The 19,592-nt window shown below is 43.2% G+C and overlaps 1 protein-coding gene across 1 annotated transcript in view; it reads left to right on the top strand.

Annotated features, from left to right (window-relative positions):
- The window catches only part of SLIT3 (slit guidance ligand 3), a 534,848-nt gene that overhangs the window by 314,245 nt on the left and 201,011 nt on the right, over nucleotides 1-19,592 (top strand). The window contains exons 8-9 of the mRNA XM_066612910.1: nucleotides 11,267-11,430; nucleotides 14,326-14,467. Coding sequence (XP_066469007.1) covers nucleotides 11,267-11,430; nucleotides 14,326-14,467 — 306 coding nt within the window. The remainder of the gene's footprint in view (nucleotides 1-11,266; nucleotides 11,431-14,325; nucleotides 14,468-19,592) is intronic.

The following is a 19,592-nucleotide window of genomic DNA, read 5'->3' as shown; positions in this document are numbered from 1 at the left end:
CACAGCCTGTATTAATGCCTATTGTGTTCCAGGTTTTTATTATAATGTGCTATTTAAAAATGTAAACTCAGGGGAAATAATAGTTTATTCTAAGAAAGCCAAAAAACATCTGTTTTTATTTTATTTCCCTATTTGGGACAAGGGAAATAGGTGTATTTCTGTAGGTGTAAGGAAATCTGAGGACACAACCCTAAGAGACTGCCCTGTGAAACAAAATTTCCTCAGTTTGTATTTCACCTCTGCCATGAACTCACTAGGTAGCCTCAGGCAAGCCATTCCCATAGCATACAGACTTGTAAGATAATTGTAAGATAATGCATGCGAAGTGCTTTGCACAATCAAAACATACTATACTATATGTATTATTGTTATAGTTTTTGTTGTTGTTGTTATAATCACAGCCTATGCTGGGCTGGTTTTAGTCTGCAATTTGGGATCTAGGCGATGATCCTGGGAAAAGAAGAGATATCATCATATAATTCTTGCTCTTCCAGGCAATGTTGTTTTCTGGAACTGGGCTGAGCTACTGTAATTTGCTCAAGGCCAAGAATGTTGAGGTGTTTCTTCAGACTTCTCTGCCCTGTCCCAAGGGCTTCAATGACAATTGGCACAATGTTGACCTTCTTCTCCCAGAGACACCCAAGTTCCGCTCTCAGATCTTGATATCCTGTGATCTTCTCATGTTCTTTATTACTATACTACTTCATCAGAGCCTATGCTGGGCTGGTTATAGTCTAAAGTTCAGGATCTAAGATGATGATGGTGCTTTAGGATTTTAAATCACATACATTGTCTCAGCAATCTTTTCAATAACCAGTCCTGAGACTGAGATGACATTTTAATCAAGCTTCTTGGTTCACAGCTCATGCTCATTGGTAGAGATGTTTGAAAATGTTATTTTCTTTACTCAGAAGTAAGCCCACTGAGTTCAGTAACACTTAGGCTGTATCGTATCTTACTCACAGAAAACAAATACCTTTACTCATTGGTGCCATATTACACCAGATTCCACTTGCTTCCTTAGTCTATATTCACCCCATACACTTGCATAAGACAATAACCAAGGGCTCAATAAATGCTTAAGTTTTGCTGTCTGTCAGATTGCAAAAATAGTAGGGTTATTATGCACCTGGCAGGCTATAATTCAGTGTTGGTGAACTGGAGCATTCAGCTTAGTGGATCACCTGTTGTACTAAACTGATCTCCTGCTAGATGTAGTGGTAGAATAACCATTGTATGCCAATAAACTGGCTATCATTTTCCCATGCTGTCAGACTGGTAACTTTTCCTGCAGGTTTATGGTTGTATATGTTTCCTCTTTAATGAACATTGATGACATGGATTATTAGCAATATTAATCAATTAATGGTATATACATTTTTAGTGGAAACCACTGATTATTTTTCTTGTACTAGCGTAGAGATGTCTCTTGACTATTTCAAATTGATCAAAAACCAGACCACAGTGCCATTTTCCCTTTAGTTTAATTTCAAAGATGATTTTGTATGTAGTTCCCCAGTGACTTATATTGACTAATTCCCTTTTGCTGTAATTAAAGGGGAAAAGGGGGAAGGAAGTCATAAAGAGGATTTAAAGGATAGCTTTTATATTAAATTTTGAGAGTTAAGTTTTATAAAACTTGAATGCTGACCCAAAAGGAATTTCTCAAAATTTAATTTAGACTGTGATTAGAAGGGCACTTTTAAAAACTAGAATTCGTATTCATTCTCCTTTTGTGTGCTATAAATTTGCTTCCATCAATTTTAAGTGGCATGGTTCAGTCCATGTGTGCTTGAAATAATTTGCAATAACTTTCTAAACAATTCTGCTCTTAATGAAAAATAGTAGGGCTAAACTATAACAGAGAGGTTAGATCTTTGATAATCTTTCATCTTTTAGATCTTTCCAAGTTTTATCTTTAGAATTTATTTCAAGATGCGTAGGAAAGATGCATTTAGTTTTTATTTCTAAATTGTTACAAATTCTCTTCAATGTGTTAGTAAATATTTCTACTTCTTTTAGCGTATCTTGATTATTAAGGTATGTTAAAAGAAATAGAAATTAATATTATTGAGGTGGATATTAATGAACCTCAGTTCACTGTGCCAAATTATGGAACTACCCATGTAGTAGGCCTTTAAAACTACACTAAGTGAACATTCTACATGTTTGATTAAGAATGTATTTAAATCAGAAAAGTATTTCCTTTATATTCTGCGAGATAACATTAACTAAGATAATAATTAAGAAATGCTGTTTCCTCACTCACTCACTCACTCACGCACAATGTGTGTGAGAGAGGGTGTTTTAGGAAGGTTTGGGTTTCTGGTTTCAATTATGAGTTTTCTTCTTCCTCTCTTTTAATAAGATGACTTTCGCAGGTGAAGAAAAGCTGGTGGGGAAACCACATGAATCTAAATTGGCTCAAAAAAATATAGCAATGAGTAACTTCTTATACAGGCTTCTCTCATTTCAGTAGAAGCCTTCATTGACTAACAATTTTTTTCAGTACTATCGATGAAGTACATTTAAGAGTTTCCCTGTCGTATCAATATAATAGCGTATACCACTGTGTTACTGACTACCATAGGGAGAACAAGGTGTTGTCCTTATGATACAGTATATGATCCTGCCAAATTTAAGTCACATTTTAAGTCTCATTGAATACAATGATTTTTCTTCCTATCCAATGTGCCCATGGCTCGGCCCATTTTTGACTCCTTTGCTGAGAGAATTGCATAATGGATGGAATATGCAAGCATGACTCTTGCATTTTTCTAGCATTAACCTGATGTGAGATCAACATCACCAGCACAGGAAACTTAAACCAAATCTAAGATCTTCAGCTGGCAGAAATTGAGCATTGAACTGCATCCTAAAGTCATTTTTTGTAGCTATTAATTTTATTCTACATTACAGGTTTGATTTTCTGGTTCCCTTTTCAATTGTTCTCTTTTTAATTGTTTGCTTTCATAGGTTTTTTTTTTAAAAAGTCTTGATTAGATCTGGCAAGAATTAGTATGCATTGCTCTACTTTCTTTTGGAAGAGACATCCATATTTATATACTAAATATTGCCCTGCATTCATTTTTTGCCCTGCTGTTTCTGCAAATGAATGACTAGCTGCAGAGGTAGTTGTCTGTGTTCCTCTCTAGATAAAAAGTTGCCTAAGAAGGAGAGCAACAAATCATTTCACTCACAGCAGAGCTCCCTTACTGTACTCATTTATCAAAGATACAGTTTACATGCGTGATGTGTAAAATGCTTAAATTTTTCAGTGGGCTTCTCTCAAGGGAAGATTCCTAAACACATCCTATATGGTAAAGAATATCAGCACACGTAATAATTTGCAGATCAAAAGTTGGAGCACAGCTTGGGCATTAGAGATTGAGGAACAACATTAACAGCCTACTCCTATCCTCCCCTCCACACTCTGCTGCGTCCAAACCAAACCAAAATGGCAACTGCTGCGTCCTGCGGGAGGGGAGTCACGGAGTCTCTTCTGAGTAAGTGAACATTTATTCCCTTACCTGGAAGTCAGCCTCCATTGTGCAGGTGAGTCTCCTTGAACCTGCGCCAGTGAAATTGTTAGCACAGGTCTGCATGGACTTTACTTGGGGGTCTGGAAAGGGGGTTTGGATTCAGCAGCAGTCGCTGCCACTGAAGCTGTCCCCTTCCCAGACCTGATCTGCCCATCCCCTGCCCCTGTTGCTTCCCTGTTCTGCCCTTCCCCACACTGTTCTGCCCTCCCCTCACCCTGTCCTGCCTCCTATTTCATCCTACTGTGTTGGCAGACCTTTGTGGATCTGCCAACACATGGGGGAAGACTCCAGCTTTGCCACAGGTGCTCCAGCAGCTCTCATCACCATGCGCTACCTAAGAGCTCTTTGTAACTGCCATAAGGTAGTCAGTACTGCAGAATGCTTGTTCTGCCAGCATAGGAGCCCAATAGGATTGAGCTGTAATTTTGTGAAATAAGCATTGAAAACACTATTGTACAACTAAACGGATGGTCAGTCAAGCAGAAAGAAGGTTATTTTCCTGATGGTCCAATCCTATCCAACTTTCCAGCACAGATGCAACCATGCCAATGGGACATACTGTGCATCCTGCAGTGGGGGGGGGCAGTCATGGAAACCACCTCAAGGTAAAGGAACATTTGTTCCCTTACTTCAGGGCTGCGTTGAAGCTGCATCAGTGCTCGAAAGCTGGATAGGATTGGGCCCTTAGGACATAATCGTAAGGAGGAGTTGTGCCGACTCAAGTCCCTTGCACTAGCCCAAGAGTGTTGCAAAAGTGCCGTAAAGCACTTTTGCACCTCTCTGAAGAAAGTTAGGTTGGTGCATGGATATGTGCAGGCATCCCTGTGCTGCTGTGGGCCCTGGAGGATGGGTCAGTTGTGCGGCTGAGCTCAGCTGGTGAGGAGGTGGGGGGAGGGGAGAGGGTGGGCAGGTGGCGGGTGTTCCCAGGGGTGAGTGGGTGTGGAGTGGGAGGTTGGGCCAGGACCTGGCGGTTATGCTAGATCCTGACCCCCATTCCTGGGCAGCGTGGAGCAACCTCTGGCTGCTCCATTCTACTCAGATCTGTACCACCTCCTGAGGTGGCTCAGGTCCAAGCAAACCCACTGTGTTTGCTGCAGCATAACACAGGGTAAGGGAAGGTGATTCCCCCTGCCTTGAGCTGTGCTGCTCTTGGCCCCAAACTTGTGATGGAGACAGTGCAGGCACACCAGCCTGCCCGTTTTCACAGCAAGTTAGGATTGGGCTGTTAGTCTCTTAAATAATTTCTTAGGAAACCAAATGCCTCCTCATTAAGATCATGAATGTAATACTAAAAAGAGATTATGGGCCAAATCCTATACAACAGGGGTGCTCATTATGTCGATCGCGAGCTACCAGTCAATCTCCAGGCGAAATGAGTCGATCGCAGGCTTCTCTCCCGTCCACGCATCCCTAGGAGTGAGCCCCTGGCAGGCTTGCGAGCCCAGGGAGCGAGTCCAGGGAGCGAGCACCTGGCAGGCTCCTCCCTGGGAGAGGAGCCGCTGACAGGCTTTTCTCCTGTCCACGCATCCCTGGGAGTGAGCCCCATTGACTCTACTGGGGCTGACTTACCTTTCCCCTGTTTTTGCACTGGTATGTATGGAGATCTGCCCCCCCACTTCCATCTGTTGGTTCTGTGTGCAAGGGGTTTTGCACTGGTCTTGCTGTGATGTCTATACAGAGATCTTCCCTCCCCCACACCTTTCCCCTGCTTTTGCACTGGTATGTATGGAGATCTGCCCCCCCTAACTTCCATCTGTTGGTTCTGTGTGCAAGGGGTTTTGCACTGGTCTTGCTGTGATGTCTATACAGAGATCTTCCCTCCCCCACACCTTTCCCCTGCTTTTGCACTGGTACGTATGGAGATCTGCCCCCCCCCCAACTTCCATCTGTTGGTTCTGTGTGCAAGGGGTTTTGCACTGGTCTTGCTGTGATGTCTATACAGAGATCTTCCCTCTCCCACACCTTTCCCCTGCTTTTGCACTGGTATGTATGGAGATCTGACCCCCCCCCCCAACTTCCATCTGTTGGTTCTGTGTGCAAGGGGTTTTGCACTGGTCTTGCTCTGATGTCTATACGGAGATCTTCCCTCTCCCACACCTTTCCCCTGCTTTTACACTGGTATGTATGGAGATCTGCCCCCCCCCCCAACTTCCATCTGTTGGTTCTGTGTGCAAGGGGTTTTGCACTGATCTTGCTGTGATGTCTATACAGAGATCTTCCCTCTCCCACACCTTTCCCCTGCTTTTGCACTGGTATGTATGGAGATCTGCCCCCCCCCCTGTATTGGAATCGAGGAAGATCTGGTGAGGAGGTAGATATGGTGTCAGCAGTGGCCCCTTTAAAGGTAAGGCCTGGGCATCCAGCAGAGCGTGCTGCACAGCTGCAGCCACTTGAAGGCAATAGGGCCCTCAGGGATATAAGAGCACCTGAGGCAGGAAGGGCTCCACTTATTTATGTGAGTCAGCCTTTTCCTACATGAAGATCATTAAGTCCAAGTACCATTCCACCATGACTGATGAACATTTGGAAGTGTGCTTGAGGCTGGCTGTCAGCAGCTACTGTCCGGACTATGCATCCTTGGCTGATTCACTTCAGTGCAAGTCATCAAAGTAAACTCAAGTAATTACAAAAAATGTTTATAGTTAATTATGTTGTGTTGTGCAATATTGGCTCATGCGGTTATGCAAGGTACACCAACATACATTGTAGACATAAATGTTATATGTTATGATGGCGCGAACATTGTAAAAAAACTCTGGTAGATCTCCGGGCCTTGCTGGGTTTCAAAGTAGCTCTCCAGCCAAAAACGTGTGAGCACCCCTGCTATACAACTTTCTAGCACCAATGTAGCCACAATGCAGCCCTAAGATGAGGGACCAAACATTTCCTTGCCTTGAGGAGGCCTCCGGATTCTTTCCCTGCTGCAGAATGCAGTACATGCCCAATTGGCATGGCTGCATCAGCAATGGAAAGTTGGGTAGGATTGGGTCCAATGATACTTTGTTAAAGAACCAGTCTCAAATTATCCATGAAGATTTTGACACAGCGTTGCAATAATTAAACTCAATTTCAGACTCTGGTTATTTCCAACCACATATGACAAATGCTTATTAATATTCTTATGTATTAAAATTGATTAAACAATGCATTCAGTTAGACTTTATTGGAACTTGATTAAGTACTGGGTACTCTGGATCATGCACAATATTGAACTTGCTAATTTTTGAATTTCTTTTATTTCACATTTAAAAGTTATTTTACTTTTAAAAGAAGCCACACCATTGTTTTCCAATTGTCACTACCTGAATCTCTTTCCTTGTGCCAGTAAAACCAGCCCACATCCAATATTTGATGGAAAGATATGTGTGCTTTTTATAGTCTGTCCTGTGGGTCAAGCAACTTAAGCTTTCCTGGACAAAGCAACTAAGGGCACAATCCTAACCCACTTTCCAGCAGTGACATAAGGGCAATGCAGCTCCCAGGCAAGGAAACAAACATTCCTTTATTTTGAGGAGACCTCCATGAGTGCCCCCCCAACTGCAGGATGCAGCAAATGTCCTATTGGCACAGCTGTGCCAGTACTAGAAAATGGGTTAGGATTTGGGCCTAAGTTAATTCTGTAAATTTCCCAGCCAGAAAGCCTTGTAGGCCACCAGCAGACATACAAATCTACAGACTGTCGGTTTAGGCGCCACCATTGAGTTCAATTGTGACTGTCTAACATTCAGCCAGAACTCTCTCACAGTATTAATTTATTTCAGAGTTATACTAAACTGTGTTTTATAGCACCATATGTTTGTCACTGTAATTTGTAATGTTAGTCTGTCAAAAATGAGTGCTTTGTCCAGCCTTGTGCTACAGAAATGACACTTTTGTCATCTGAACTTTGCTTTAATACCAGCCTGTCATGAGTCATAGAGATGGGATGAAGTATTTCAGAATTTATTTGGCGATTCAGACTACATCATTTTTCAAATACAGATTTTCTCCCCTCCGCAATGTAACAGAAGGCAGCTTAACTTCAAGAACTGAGGAGACTGAATCTCCCAAATATCATTTATGTCCATGTCTAAACACACACTTGTGAAAATGTCTTATCCAGTGGATACTCCTCCATAGAGGCAAATGGGGCTTAGCCCCTCCAAGAAAAAAGAAAGAAATGCATTTAAAGACTAAATGGCATTAATCAAGTACAGATTGCTGTGTTACTTAGGCTAAGTCACCATCTAAATACTCCTGGTTTTGTTCTGGTTGTCCAGGCCCATTGCGTCTCTCTTTCATGTCTGTGGGCGCAATCCTAACCATCTTTCTTGCACTGACATAGTTGTGCCAGTGTGGTATGCACTGCATCCTGCAGTGAGTGGAAGTCAAGGGGGGCCACCTCAAGGTAAAGGCATATTTGTGACCTTATCTTGGGTCTGCATTGCGGCTAGGTCATGCTGGAATATTGGTTAGGATTGCGCACTGCTGCACTTGCAGTATTCCTTGCTTGGCTCTGTCCATACCACAGGACTGTTTGGTGCCTTCAGTTACTTCAGGGGGAAAGAGAGCCTAGCCAGCAGTTACTGGGGCATGGGGAATCTTTCCTCAATCCGGCTCCAGAACACAACTGGTGAAGTCCAGTTTTAGGGCATCCTTTCTTCCAACTGAAGGCTAGTTTGTTACTCTGCCTGAGGTCCCCAGAGCTTTGCTGGCTGCTGCCGACAGATGGCTTCATTGTCCAGCCCCTCCTCCCATTTTGGCACATGTTGTATGAGTCAGGGAGGCAGTTATTGGTGTGCATCCTGAGGTGAGCAAAGTCAGTTAGTGAGCCAGTGGCACTCCTCAGACATTTGCTGGCTCAAGGAGGCTGGTTGGTGAACATAAGAACTCTCACTGTGTCCCCTAAGTTAGTTGCCTGCATGCTGGGAAGGTATTAGTTTTACTTCCTCAGATGTGTTTACCTGTTGTTATTTAAATAAAGTGGCCCAGTTTAACTCAAGCCCCTGTCTCATGTATTTATTGGGTGATGCACGAGCAATCTAGTTTCAAGCTGGCTTTTTGTCTATGCTTTTCTAAGACTGCCAGGGTAAGAGGGAGGGGCCTGCAGGCCATAGACTCGCATTCCTTTTTCTTTTCTTTTTTACAACAGTGCAGGGAGTTTCCAATTGTTTTTGCCCTTCTCAGCAGCAATTGGCTGCAAGTTTTGAAAATTTATTTCAGCCAATTATTGCTGAGGCTGTTGCTGAGGCAGTTTTCAGCCAATCACATAAATCCAGTGAGCCTATAACTGGGGCGCATAACAAAGAGCTCTGAATGGGGTTGCACTCCCCCTGAAAGAGCAGGTTCCAGCTTAGGGGTTCTCCTGGACTTGCAGCTACTCCTGGATGTCCAGGTGTTGGCTGTGGCCAGGAGCGTCTTCACCCAGCTTCGGCTGGTGCGGCAGCTGCGGCCGTACCTGTCTCAGGCGGATCTGGCCACGGTGGCCCATGCCATGCCATGGTGACATCAAGATTAGATTATTGTAATATGCTTTACGTGGGGCTACCCCTGAAGATGGTCCGGAAGCTACAGCTAGTGCAGAATGCGGTGGCTCGGGTAGTTGCTGGGGGGTCAGTGGTTTGACACTGTCATGCCGCTACTCCGGTGACTGCACTGGCTGCCATTCATTTCCGGACTGAATTCAAGGTGCTGGTTATGACCTTTAAAGCCCTAAACGACTTGGGGCCAGCGTATTTGAGAGACCGCGTTGTTCTGTATAGTTCGGTCCGTTCTCTAAGGTCATCAGAAGGGGCCCTGTTGGTTGTGCCATCATTGAGAGTTGTGAAGGGAATGGCGGCCAGAAATAGGGCCTTTTCGGTGGTGGCATCTGCACTATGTGCAATTAACTCCCCTTTGAATTGAGGACAGCTTCCTTGTCATTAATATTCCGGCGGGGCCTGAAGACTTTTTTTATTCAGGAAAGACTTTGAGGCACTTATAAGGGCTGTTTTTATAAATTTATAAATTATCTTTTACTGCGTGCTTTTAATCTGCTGCTATGTATTTTATCTTGTTTTAATTGTTTTTAAGTGTTTTGTATTTTTAATGTTTATTTGTATCTTAGTTTGTTTGTATTTTAAATTGATTGTTAGCCACCTTGGGTGCCCTTCAGGGAGAAAGGTGGAATACAAATCTAATAAATAAATAAATAAATAATAGGGCCAGCCCTGCTTAAGATACTTCCTGGATACCACTTCCTTCCAATTGACTGTGTAGGAAGCAATTTCCCTATTAGGCACAATTCTAAAGATCAAATTTGTCCCTCCCTTTGCAACAGGCCTTGTTTCTAGCATCTGACATAGTTGGTGTAGAAGGATAGGCCTGGCATAGTAGACCTGATGTTCAAATCATATGTTCAAATTTCCTCTCAGTACCGCCTCCCTCCCACCAAGGAATTATTTTCAACAAGTCCATTCCCCTCAAGGAGCTCTGTGCAAGACATGTCATTTCCTCAACCTCCTTTTATCCTCACAAAAACCCCTGTGGTTAAGCTGTGAGAAATGACTGGTCTGTGTGGTCTAGCTGCATCTGAAGTGTTCAGTATTAATTCTTTCTGAGTAGACAAGATCGTATGGATGTCCTTAATGTCTAAATTTCTGCAGCATTGTCCTATGGTTGCCACCCCTCTAGGATTGACTTGAATTTCTCCAGGAATCAACATTAATCTCTAGGAGATTGTTAAAATCAGTACTTAATAGTTTGATATTGTATAAAAAAAAACATTTGGGAGGGACTTCTCCAGTTGGCTATTCTGTTCTGCGCTGAGGTCCTGAGAGGATTGTGTTCTGTTTTGTATTTGTATTTTTGGATTGTGTTCTGTTTTGTATTTGTGTTGTTACCACACACAGTCCCTAGTGTGGAGACTGTTGATTTTATGCTGCTCATACTGAGCTTTGAGTATGAATAAAGGCTATAATCAATAGGCTCCACATTTGGGGATATGTGAAGCAACACAAACGAGCACATTCCTCTCCAGTGTTCAATTTTTGATATCATTAATGTGATAATGCAAGAAGTGACTGTCAGTTGTCATTTGCTGGAAATGACATTATAGGGGGAAGTCTCAGTGAAGGGATTTTGTTTGAAATGCAGTGGTTATCCTAAAGTATACATACACATAAGAAAACTATGTGTGTGTACTGCATGCATGAATCGCTACAATTGTTGTAGTGATGTATGCTATGCATCAGCAACAGACATTGGCCCCACCAACTATAAACCTCACCAGCTACCAGTGGTCTTACCACTGTTCTGTCTGAGATGTAGTTGGACTGGTAGTATCAGATTTACATGCAGTAAGCGGCGACTAAGAGGTAACAGGCTCAAAAAATATTTCAGTCAAAGCACTATAAAATTCACAACCAAGTTGCCAAAAGCATTCCATTTCAACATATGCCATCCAAAAAGACACCTTGCTTTACTTCTTGTTTGCTATAATTATTCAGCTATTATTATTTATAATGTGAAAGCGCTTTTATGTTGCCAGGTGACAGAATCTTTGTCGCTGATTCCTGTGGTCGAATTGTAGTCGAATACTGAAACTAAACTGCGATCTGATGATCATCAGGGTTCTGCAACTGATCCACAAAACCAATACAGATTGTAGGGTTGCATATTTAATTGAACATGAATTAGATTGTTCTCTTATGCTCCCATTTGGAAAGATAGTAGATCTGATGTGAATCTCTTTCTGAACATTGCAGACGGCTTCATTCCAATTACTTGTACTGCGATTGTCACCTGGCTTGGCTTTCTGACTGGTTGCGTCAGAGACGATCAGTTGGACAGTTCACATTCTGCATGGCACCTGTTCACCTGAGGGGATTTAATGTTGCAGATGTTCAGAAAAAAGAATACATCTGTTCAGGTAACATCCTGGATATTGCTTTATTCTGCCATTTTGCATTGATGTTCACATTAAGCACTGAATAAACTATTCTAATGTTGGTCCTATTTAAATGTCATTCCTTGCCAGTTCCAATTCAATCATGTGCTAGCTAAACAATGTAACCATATGTTATAATTACTATGATTTGTTCAGAGTCTTTTCTGAACTGCTGGGCCATGTTAACGATTTTGTACTTCAATTGTCTTTTTTAAATTGTAGTCTCAAATCATATTAATATGGAAGAATAATTAACAAATAATATAATGCTGTTTCTCAAGGGGAATCCTTCTATATCCGACTAGCATACAAATAGAATGAGTGAGCAGTTGTATGTGAAATATGCATATGTACTGTGAGTTGTGGTGGGTATGTATTCTGATTCAATGAAGATGATACCTCTAAAATTGGAGGGGGGGATGTTTTTTAAGTCACCCAAATTGTCACTGGTAGCAGAAATTGCATAAGCATCACAACATGAAATTTGTGTTTATTTTGCCAATTGGTAGAACTTTTTTCAGTCTACTGTAACTGATTTCTGTGATCAGTATTCTTAGCTCTGAATTGCAAAAGTCCTATGCAACAGAACCTTATCTAAAGCATTTAGTAATCATATTCCATTGGGTTGTATGCATGTAAGATTCCCAAAATAGTTAAAAATTAAGTTACAGTTACATATAATTTACATTTTAAATTATTAAACACAACAACAGAATAACCTGATTTGCTCCCCTTTGGGCCACAGATGTCAGATCAGCCCATTTGAATAGCTGAGATAAAAAAAATGAATTTTCTTTAAGGCTACGAAATAGGATAAACCAAAGCATATTCAAACATGGAACTCATGCATATGCTGGGGATTCCCTAGTGACTTCAGCTGTCATCTCATATAGACATTGTGCTTTGCACAGTCCAGATGAGCAGGGCTGTCCCAGCTGAATTCACTTGCTTTTATTGAGTAAGTCCATGCATATGTGGAAGCTCTGCAATTTTATTTTTAATGTCAGAGCTTCTGTTTGTTAACTTCTGCCGGTCAAAATGTGACAGTCTGCCTCCTTCTGTTGGTGAACTTCTTTCAGGCTGCAAGTGTGCATACCTTTTGAATTAACGAGGAATTCTTGTTGTGTTAGTTTCTAAAATATCTGAATAATCCCTCAGACAATTTTAGGTATCCAGGGTAATTTAATATCTGAAGTATGCGTGGACAATTCAATATTTTCCCAGCAAAGTACAGATAAGTTAGAAAGTTGAGCTCTTTTATCTCATATACTAATTAGTAACATGCTTGTTCACAGAATTCTGTGACTTACAGCCCAATCATATCCTCCCCCAACTTTTGATGCAGTGGTGCCAAAAAGGCTCCTGCAGAGGGAGCAGTCCTGGGGGAGACATCCAGGCCTTAGGAAGGAAGGTCTCAGGAAACAAATGTTCCCTTAACCATAGTTAAGCCTCCTTGGCACAGATAGTTCTACTCAGACCCGCGCCAGTGAAATCCTATGGACCTGTGCTGTAGGATCAGTTCTGGGAATGGGATTTGGTGACCGCTACTGATACTGAACCCACCCCTTTTCCAGAGCCAATCTTCCCCTTCCTGTTGCCTCCTGTTCTTCCTCATCACACTACCCCCATCAGCCTTCCTTTATTGGCAGGCCTACAACAATCCACTGGCATGCAAGAGGCTGCTGTGGCCTCTCCACCAGCATTCTTGCAGTGCATGGCTTTACATGCTGCTGGAGTGCCTTGTATGACTTCTGTGATACATGTGAAGCACTTTACAGCCCAGTCCTATCCAGTTTTCCAGCACTGGTGCAGCCATGCCAATGGGGCATGCGCTGCATTCTGTGGTGGGAAGGCTGTCACAATGGCCTCCTCAAGGTAAGGGAACATTTATTCCCTCACATCAGGGCTGCATTGCAGCTGCATCAGTACTGGAAAGTTGGATAGGATTGCGCCCTTGCATACTCAAGAAGTTCTATATGAGTGTTAAGTATTATTATTGTCAATTATTATTCCTAATAACTGGCTCCTGCAAACAGTCTGGCTGCAGCATTTAGGACCATTTTAAGCTTCTGGGCACTTTTATTATTTATTTATTTTTGTTTATTATTTAAATAATTTTATCGTGCCTTTCCCCCTCTAATGGGATGCCCAGGGTCACTTAAAATAAAATCATAATAAATGTTTTATAAACATAATAAAAACAATACCAGCAGCATTTTAAAAAAAATAGCACTCAAACAGCAACAAAGTAGTACAGATTAAAATAGCAGTCAAGGAAAATAAGATGGCAATATCCAAGGTAGCAACATAATCCATCCCCCTAAGAAATTAATTTTAAAAAATAGTAGTACATGCCTTATTTACATTATGTCTGTGCTACTGCAATGTGTTCTACATTGTTAATCTGTTAATCTGTTCTAAAAGTTGATGGACTGGAACTGTGTATGTATGTGTCTATTTGTTTCCTAATACGTCTTATATTGAACAATGAGATGACCATGCATCTGTTTGTGCTGATGGTAACTCAAGTGCACAGGCATTGATTCTCAGGAGGTTCTGTGACATTTCTGTATATTGAGTTTCCAATAATTCTCTCTTCCTTTTGTCAAGGTAACATTCCCCATTGACATATACAGCCCGCTAGTAGTAGTTTCAATTTTTGTACCATTAATACCTGAACAAGGGAAATAGGTTCTGTTTTATAGTAATAGAGATACACAGATATACTAAAGGTATTTGAAAACTGTATTTTATTTACACAGCCCGTTGTGTTCCATAAGACTTAGAATGTAATCCTTTCTTACTCACTGGGAACAAACACCTCTAAAAGTAACACCTCTTTGTTTAACGTTGATATTGATTTCTTTGCCTTCTCAGGTTCACAAGCTGAACCTCCATCCTGCAATGCCAATTCCATCAGCTGCCCATCTGCTTGTACTTGCAGCAACAATATTGTGGACTGTCGAGGAAAGGGTTTGACTGAAATTCCTGCCAACCTGCCTGAAAATATTGTAGAAATGTAAGTACTGTCTTAGCTCTGTGCTAAAAAAAAAAAAGACAAGCCAGCCTCCCCAAACAGGAAAGCCTGCAGGGATAGGTACCCACCAACTTTGGCTTTCCTCAGGATGTGTACTGAAATCCCTACTCCTGCCTCCCTGGTCAACATAAAACATGCAAGGTCACCAAAAGCAATAAGAACAACTTCAACCAAATGACAGTCTGGGGTTGGTGGAAAAATTTCCCACTAACGTAGAAAGCCAGATTGTGGCAAAAGCCTCATAATGCTGACTACAGATCAGCTAGGCTGCATCTCTAAGAGACAGGAACCAATCAGATACCTACTAATTCATGCCTTAGCCCTGTGAAATTGAGTGGGCTGGACAAGATTGGCAACGCAGGCAACAGGTGGCAGGCTGGCTGTTAAGTCCTCTGGCTGGGATTGCAAAGGCTGTCTCAAAGATTTAGTGCGACATGTGTTTTGCCAAATTCCCTTTCCAAATTTGGCCTAGAGAACTTATGCCCACTTTAAGCTAATCAGTTCCCTTCTTCACTCAAAATAGCCCTAATTTCTGCAGAAAGCACTGCTGGGTACTGTCCCACCACCAGGGTGGCTCGCCTGTTCAACCTGCAGAGGTCCTCCTTCCTTCCCTCTCCCACCAGCAGCTTCTCTGGCCACCACAGCAACACCAGCAGCTCTGAGCAGCTCTTGGGTGTGGCAACCACACACTAGTCTCCTGTATCTTCCACAGTCTCTGTTCCGTCCGTCTGTCAATCAGTTCATCAGTCAGTTAGCCCATCCTCTTTCCTCCAAGCTCCTTTCTCTTGTTCTCTTGGTCTCTTCAACCTCTTTCCTTCTGCACCCACCCCCTTTCCTTCCTCCAGGTGCTATTTTAACCCTGAGAACCTTGTTGCCTCCAGGTGGCTGCAGCTGTGCAGCAAACTCACTGCAATCTAAGGCCCTGGTTTTAACCCCATGCTTCCCAGATCTGCTAAAGCAAGGGGCCATTGTTGAAACCACACCCTATCTCCTCAAGGAATCTTACGCACTTCCATTACAACATGGTAACAATGAGTTATCATGTTACTTTCATCTAACTCCTTGGGGAAGTAACAAGCATCAGTTCTTGCAACCAGCTGTAGAAACTTTGAAGTAATGACTCCAGTTTTGTCATGGTTGAAATGTTGGCTTGAGCTGCTCTGTAATACCTATTCTAGTTGTGCCTATCCCTTGTCTGGCCACCTTTAATGAGTAATTTCCAGATACAGAACCAACCCCCTTCATCCCCACAGGGACCATCAGCTTACAACATTGTTAAAACAATCAAATCAGCAATTACAGTAATTAAATTATGCTTTCAGCGCTGTATTTACATAATGACTTGGGCACTTAAAACTTCTTGCTTTTATAGATAATGTAACTCCATAGACTTTTGGTTCATAGATCAAGCACATAAATCAAACTAATACCACTGTATCTTTTCCATTTCCCCAAGACCTTCAGGATGGGCTTTTATAACAGGAAGAAATTGCACAATTTAGTGCTAAAATGAGCTCCTGAGAAATACTACTGACTGTTCATTTACTGACTTTTAATTCTGGAATAGTTTCTGTTCTAATACAGTATTCATTAAGAAATAGCTTAGTATTTGGTATCACTCCAGATAAAATGACAGAGTCATATGCTATTTAAACTACAGGAGGCAAAAATGACTTGCCTTCTGAACTTCAGCTAGAATAGTTACAGGCAGGCAGCAATTCAGGTTATTAATCTCTAAGCGCCATGTCCTTTAAACTCAGAAAACACAGAGCTGCTCATTTCCTCCTCTTCTAAATCATTAAATGCTCTGAGTGAATTTTGTTCTTTACAAATATTCAAAGCATCTAATGTGACTCCACCTGATATTGAAACCTATCTCAATAATTCCATTTGAGAGTTAGTTTGGATTCCTGGATTTGGAAAGAAAAGTGTATAGTAGTAATTGACTATGCTGAATGGGAGTCCCTTCATAGAAAGCTTTTGTGGTGTGTAATGTGGCAGTGGATAGGATGAATCAGCATTGTCCATCTCTGCTATCTTGACCTTTGTCACCCTGCACCTCAGCAACAGCAGCTTGGGTAGTTATGTATTGGGAGCACCAGTCTGACTGACACCTGCCCTAATTGAACAAAGGTCAGGAAATAAGCAACAGCTGCATGAGTAGTTTGGTATCCACCTGTCTACTGGTCATCCAAAGCTACCACTGACTATAAAACATACTAAAATCAAAGTGATGTTGAAATTCTTAACTACCCCAGCCATAAAATAAGAGTAAAAATTTATAATTGCTGGTGCCTGTACGTTCATTCTCTGAATGACCAACATGTGCTTATTTTACAATGCATGCAGCTGACCGCTGAAATGTTGGGTACAGATAAACAGATTGAATGTGCATTCAATGTAATGTGAATACCCTTGTGTAATGTGAATACCCTTGTCTACATGCACTACCCTTGCACTACATGTGAGAGTAATGAAGTAAGCAAGAATCAGGAAGATGCAAATTGTATGGAGCAGTGATAACTGGCAAAAGAATGAAGCGTTGCACAAAGGACATTGCTAGTATGCCAATTAGGGTAGATGTTTCATAGATATTTTAAAACAAGTTTCCTGCATCTCATAGCCTATAGAATACACTAGTTTTTCTTTTTCTTTTCTACATGAGTGGTTGAAGCCACACCTTCACATCTCTTGGGTCATAGGATAAGAATTTCACAGTCATGACCTTCAATTCTTGTTTATTTTGAGCCAAAGGTGAGCCAGTCCGCTGCTGTGCTTTCCAGTCCGGTGATGTGCTTGGCTCTGATGGACCTGAGGTTCTTTTCCACCCACAGCATTAGTCTGCGTGCCTCCATCTGCAGCGCTGCTGACCTGGTGCCCCCTTTGCCCTGATGTTGTTGTAGTAAACTAGAACGCCTTGGTCCCTGAGCTGGGGGAGGGCAGCAGGGCTAGTCAAATGGTCCTCAACTCTAGCAGGTTGATGGGAGCTGTCTTCTTGCTTGGGGACTAGCGGCCCTGTGTTACCTCCTCAGGGGTGTGGGCTCCCATCCCTGGAGACTTGCATCTGTGAATAGGACGGCTCTGTGGTGTATCTGGATGGGCAAGCCCTGGTCCAGCCTGCATGGCCGCATCTACCATCGAAGGTCCAGTCTGACACGCTTGCTCCTTTTGGAGACGATGAAGTCCTGGAAGGGCGGCAGCAGGTGCTGGAGGGACCGTGCCCTGAACCTGGCCCAGGGAAAGATGTCCTGGCAGGAGGTCAGCATGCCTAGGATACAGGCCAACATCAATACGTCCAGTCTGAGGGAGCAGAGGGCAGCGTTACTCAGGTCTGCAGTCTTGGCCCGCTGTTCTGTCGACAGGAAAACTTTGAACTGGGAGGTGTCGATGATTACTCCCAGGTGTTCTGTGGTCTGTGAGGGTGACTCTTCTCTAAGTTGATGAGGAACCAGTGGTTCCAGAGACATTGGATGGTCTGGTGCAGGTGTAGGGCGCCCTTCTCTGGTGAGGCAGATCTCAGCTGTGCCTTCTGCATCATATAGCTGTGCCTTCTGATGGACATCAGGGTGGAGCGTAGGGTCTCCATCTTGAATTTTTGTTGATGCATCCATCTGTTGAGCCACTTGAGGTCGAGAATGGCTTTGGTGCCACCGGATTTCTTGGGCACGGTGAAGAGGTGGGAGTACACCTTGGACCCCCACTGCTCCCTTGGAACCGGTTCGATGTCCCCGACCTGTAGGAGGTGTTGGATTGCCTTGAGTGTCTTGCCGTGCTTTAGTGAGCACTTGGGTCTGGGGACCCGTACATAAGAACATAAGAACTGCCCCACTGGATCAGGCCATAGGCCCATCTAGTCCAGCTTCCTGTATCTCACAGCGGCCCACCAAATGCCCCAGGGAGCACACCAGATAACAAGAGACCTCATTCTGGTGCCCTCCCTTGCATCTGGCATTCTGACATAACCCATTTCTAAAATCAGGAGGTTGCGCATACACATCATGGCTTGTACCCTGTAATGGATTTTTCCTCCAGAAACTTGTCCAATCCCCTTTTAAAGGCGTCCAGGCCAGATGTTGTCACCACATCCTGTGGCAAGGAGTTTCACAGACCAACCACACGCTGAGTAAAGAAATATTTTCTTTTGTCTGTTCTAACTCTCCCAACACTCAATTTTAGCGGATGTCCCCTGGTTCTGGTGTTATGTGAGAGTGTAAAGAGCATCTCTCTATCCACTCTGTCCATCCACTGCATAATTTTGTATGTCTCAATCATGTCCCCCCTCAGGCATCTCTTTTCTAGGCTGAAGAGGCCCAAACGCCGTAGCCTTTCCTCATAAGGAAGGTGCCCCAGCCCCGTAATCATCTTAGTCGCTCTCTTTTGCACCTTTTCCATTTCTGTAGGAACCAGTTGGCTGGCTGTCATGGAGACTTTGGGCCCTTTGCACCAATGTGCTGGGGCTGCTGTCCTCTGGGCTTGTAGGCTGGCCGTCTTGGGTGCCAGACGGGCCTTTGACCTCTGAAAGGGGGCCGCAGAAGATGTGGTAATGGGTTTAGAGCTCCTTGAGGGCCGAGAGGTCTGGCGCTGGGGTCACTGGGCGGGCCTTGGGTTCCTTTCCCTGGTGGGCAGTACCCTCTTCTTTCCCCTGGACTCCACCGGTAGTGGATGCAGGGTGTCCCCGAACAACTTGGCTCCCTGGAAGGGGAGGCTGGTAACCCTGGCGTGTGAGGTTGCATCCACGTCCCAGCTACGCAGCCAGGTGCTGCGGTGCATGGCAACTCCTGCGGCCATAGCCCTGGCCGAGACGCCATCTGCTGTGGCATCTGCTACAAAGGCAGCAGCTGAAAAGCAGAATACTATTCAATCACCAATCTCTTATGGCAGGCTGTCTCAGGAAGGGCGCGTTTCTTGGAAACGTTCTTAGCAGTTCATTTTGACTTCACAAGAGGAAAGCCAGGCAGAAAGCTGTGCTCGAGCCTGTCTTTTCTGTAAGATAGATGACAGTACCATAGAGTGCTATTTATTATAGCAAAATATTATTTCTAATAGGGAGTTTGATACCAGGAGCTAAACTGACGGACAGAAAAATTGGTTGGGGTTAAACTTAGTC

Source organism: Tiliqua scincoides, chromosome 2, assembly GCF_035046505.1.
Source record: "Tiliqua scincoides isolate rTilSci1 chromosome 2, rTilSci1.hap2, whole genome shotgun sequence".
Classification (NCBI taxonomy): domain Eukaryota; kingdom Metazoa; phylum Chordata; class Lepidosauria; order Squamata; family Scincidae; genus Tiliqua; species Tiliqua scincoides.
This window is presented reverse-complemented; position numbering and strand designations above follow the sequence as displayed.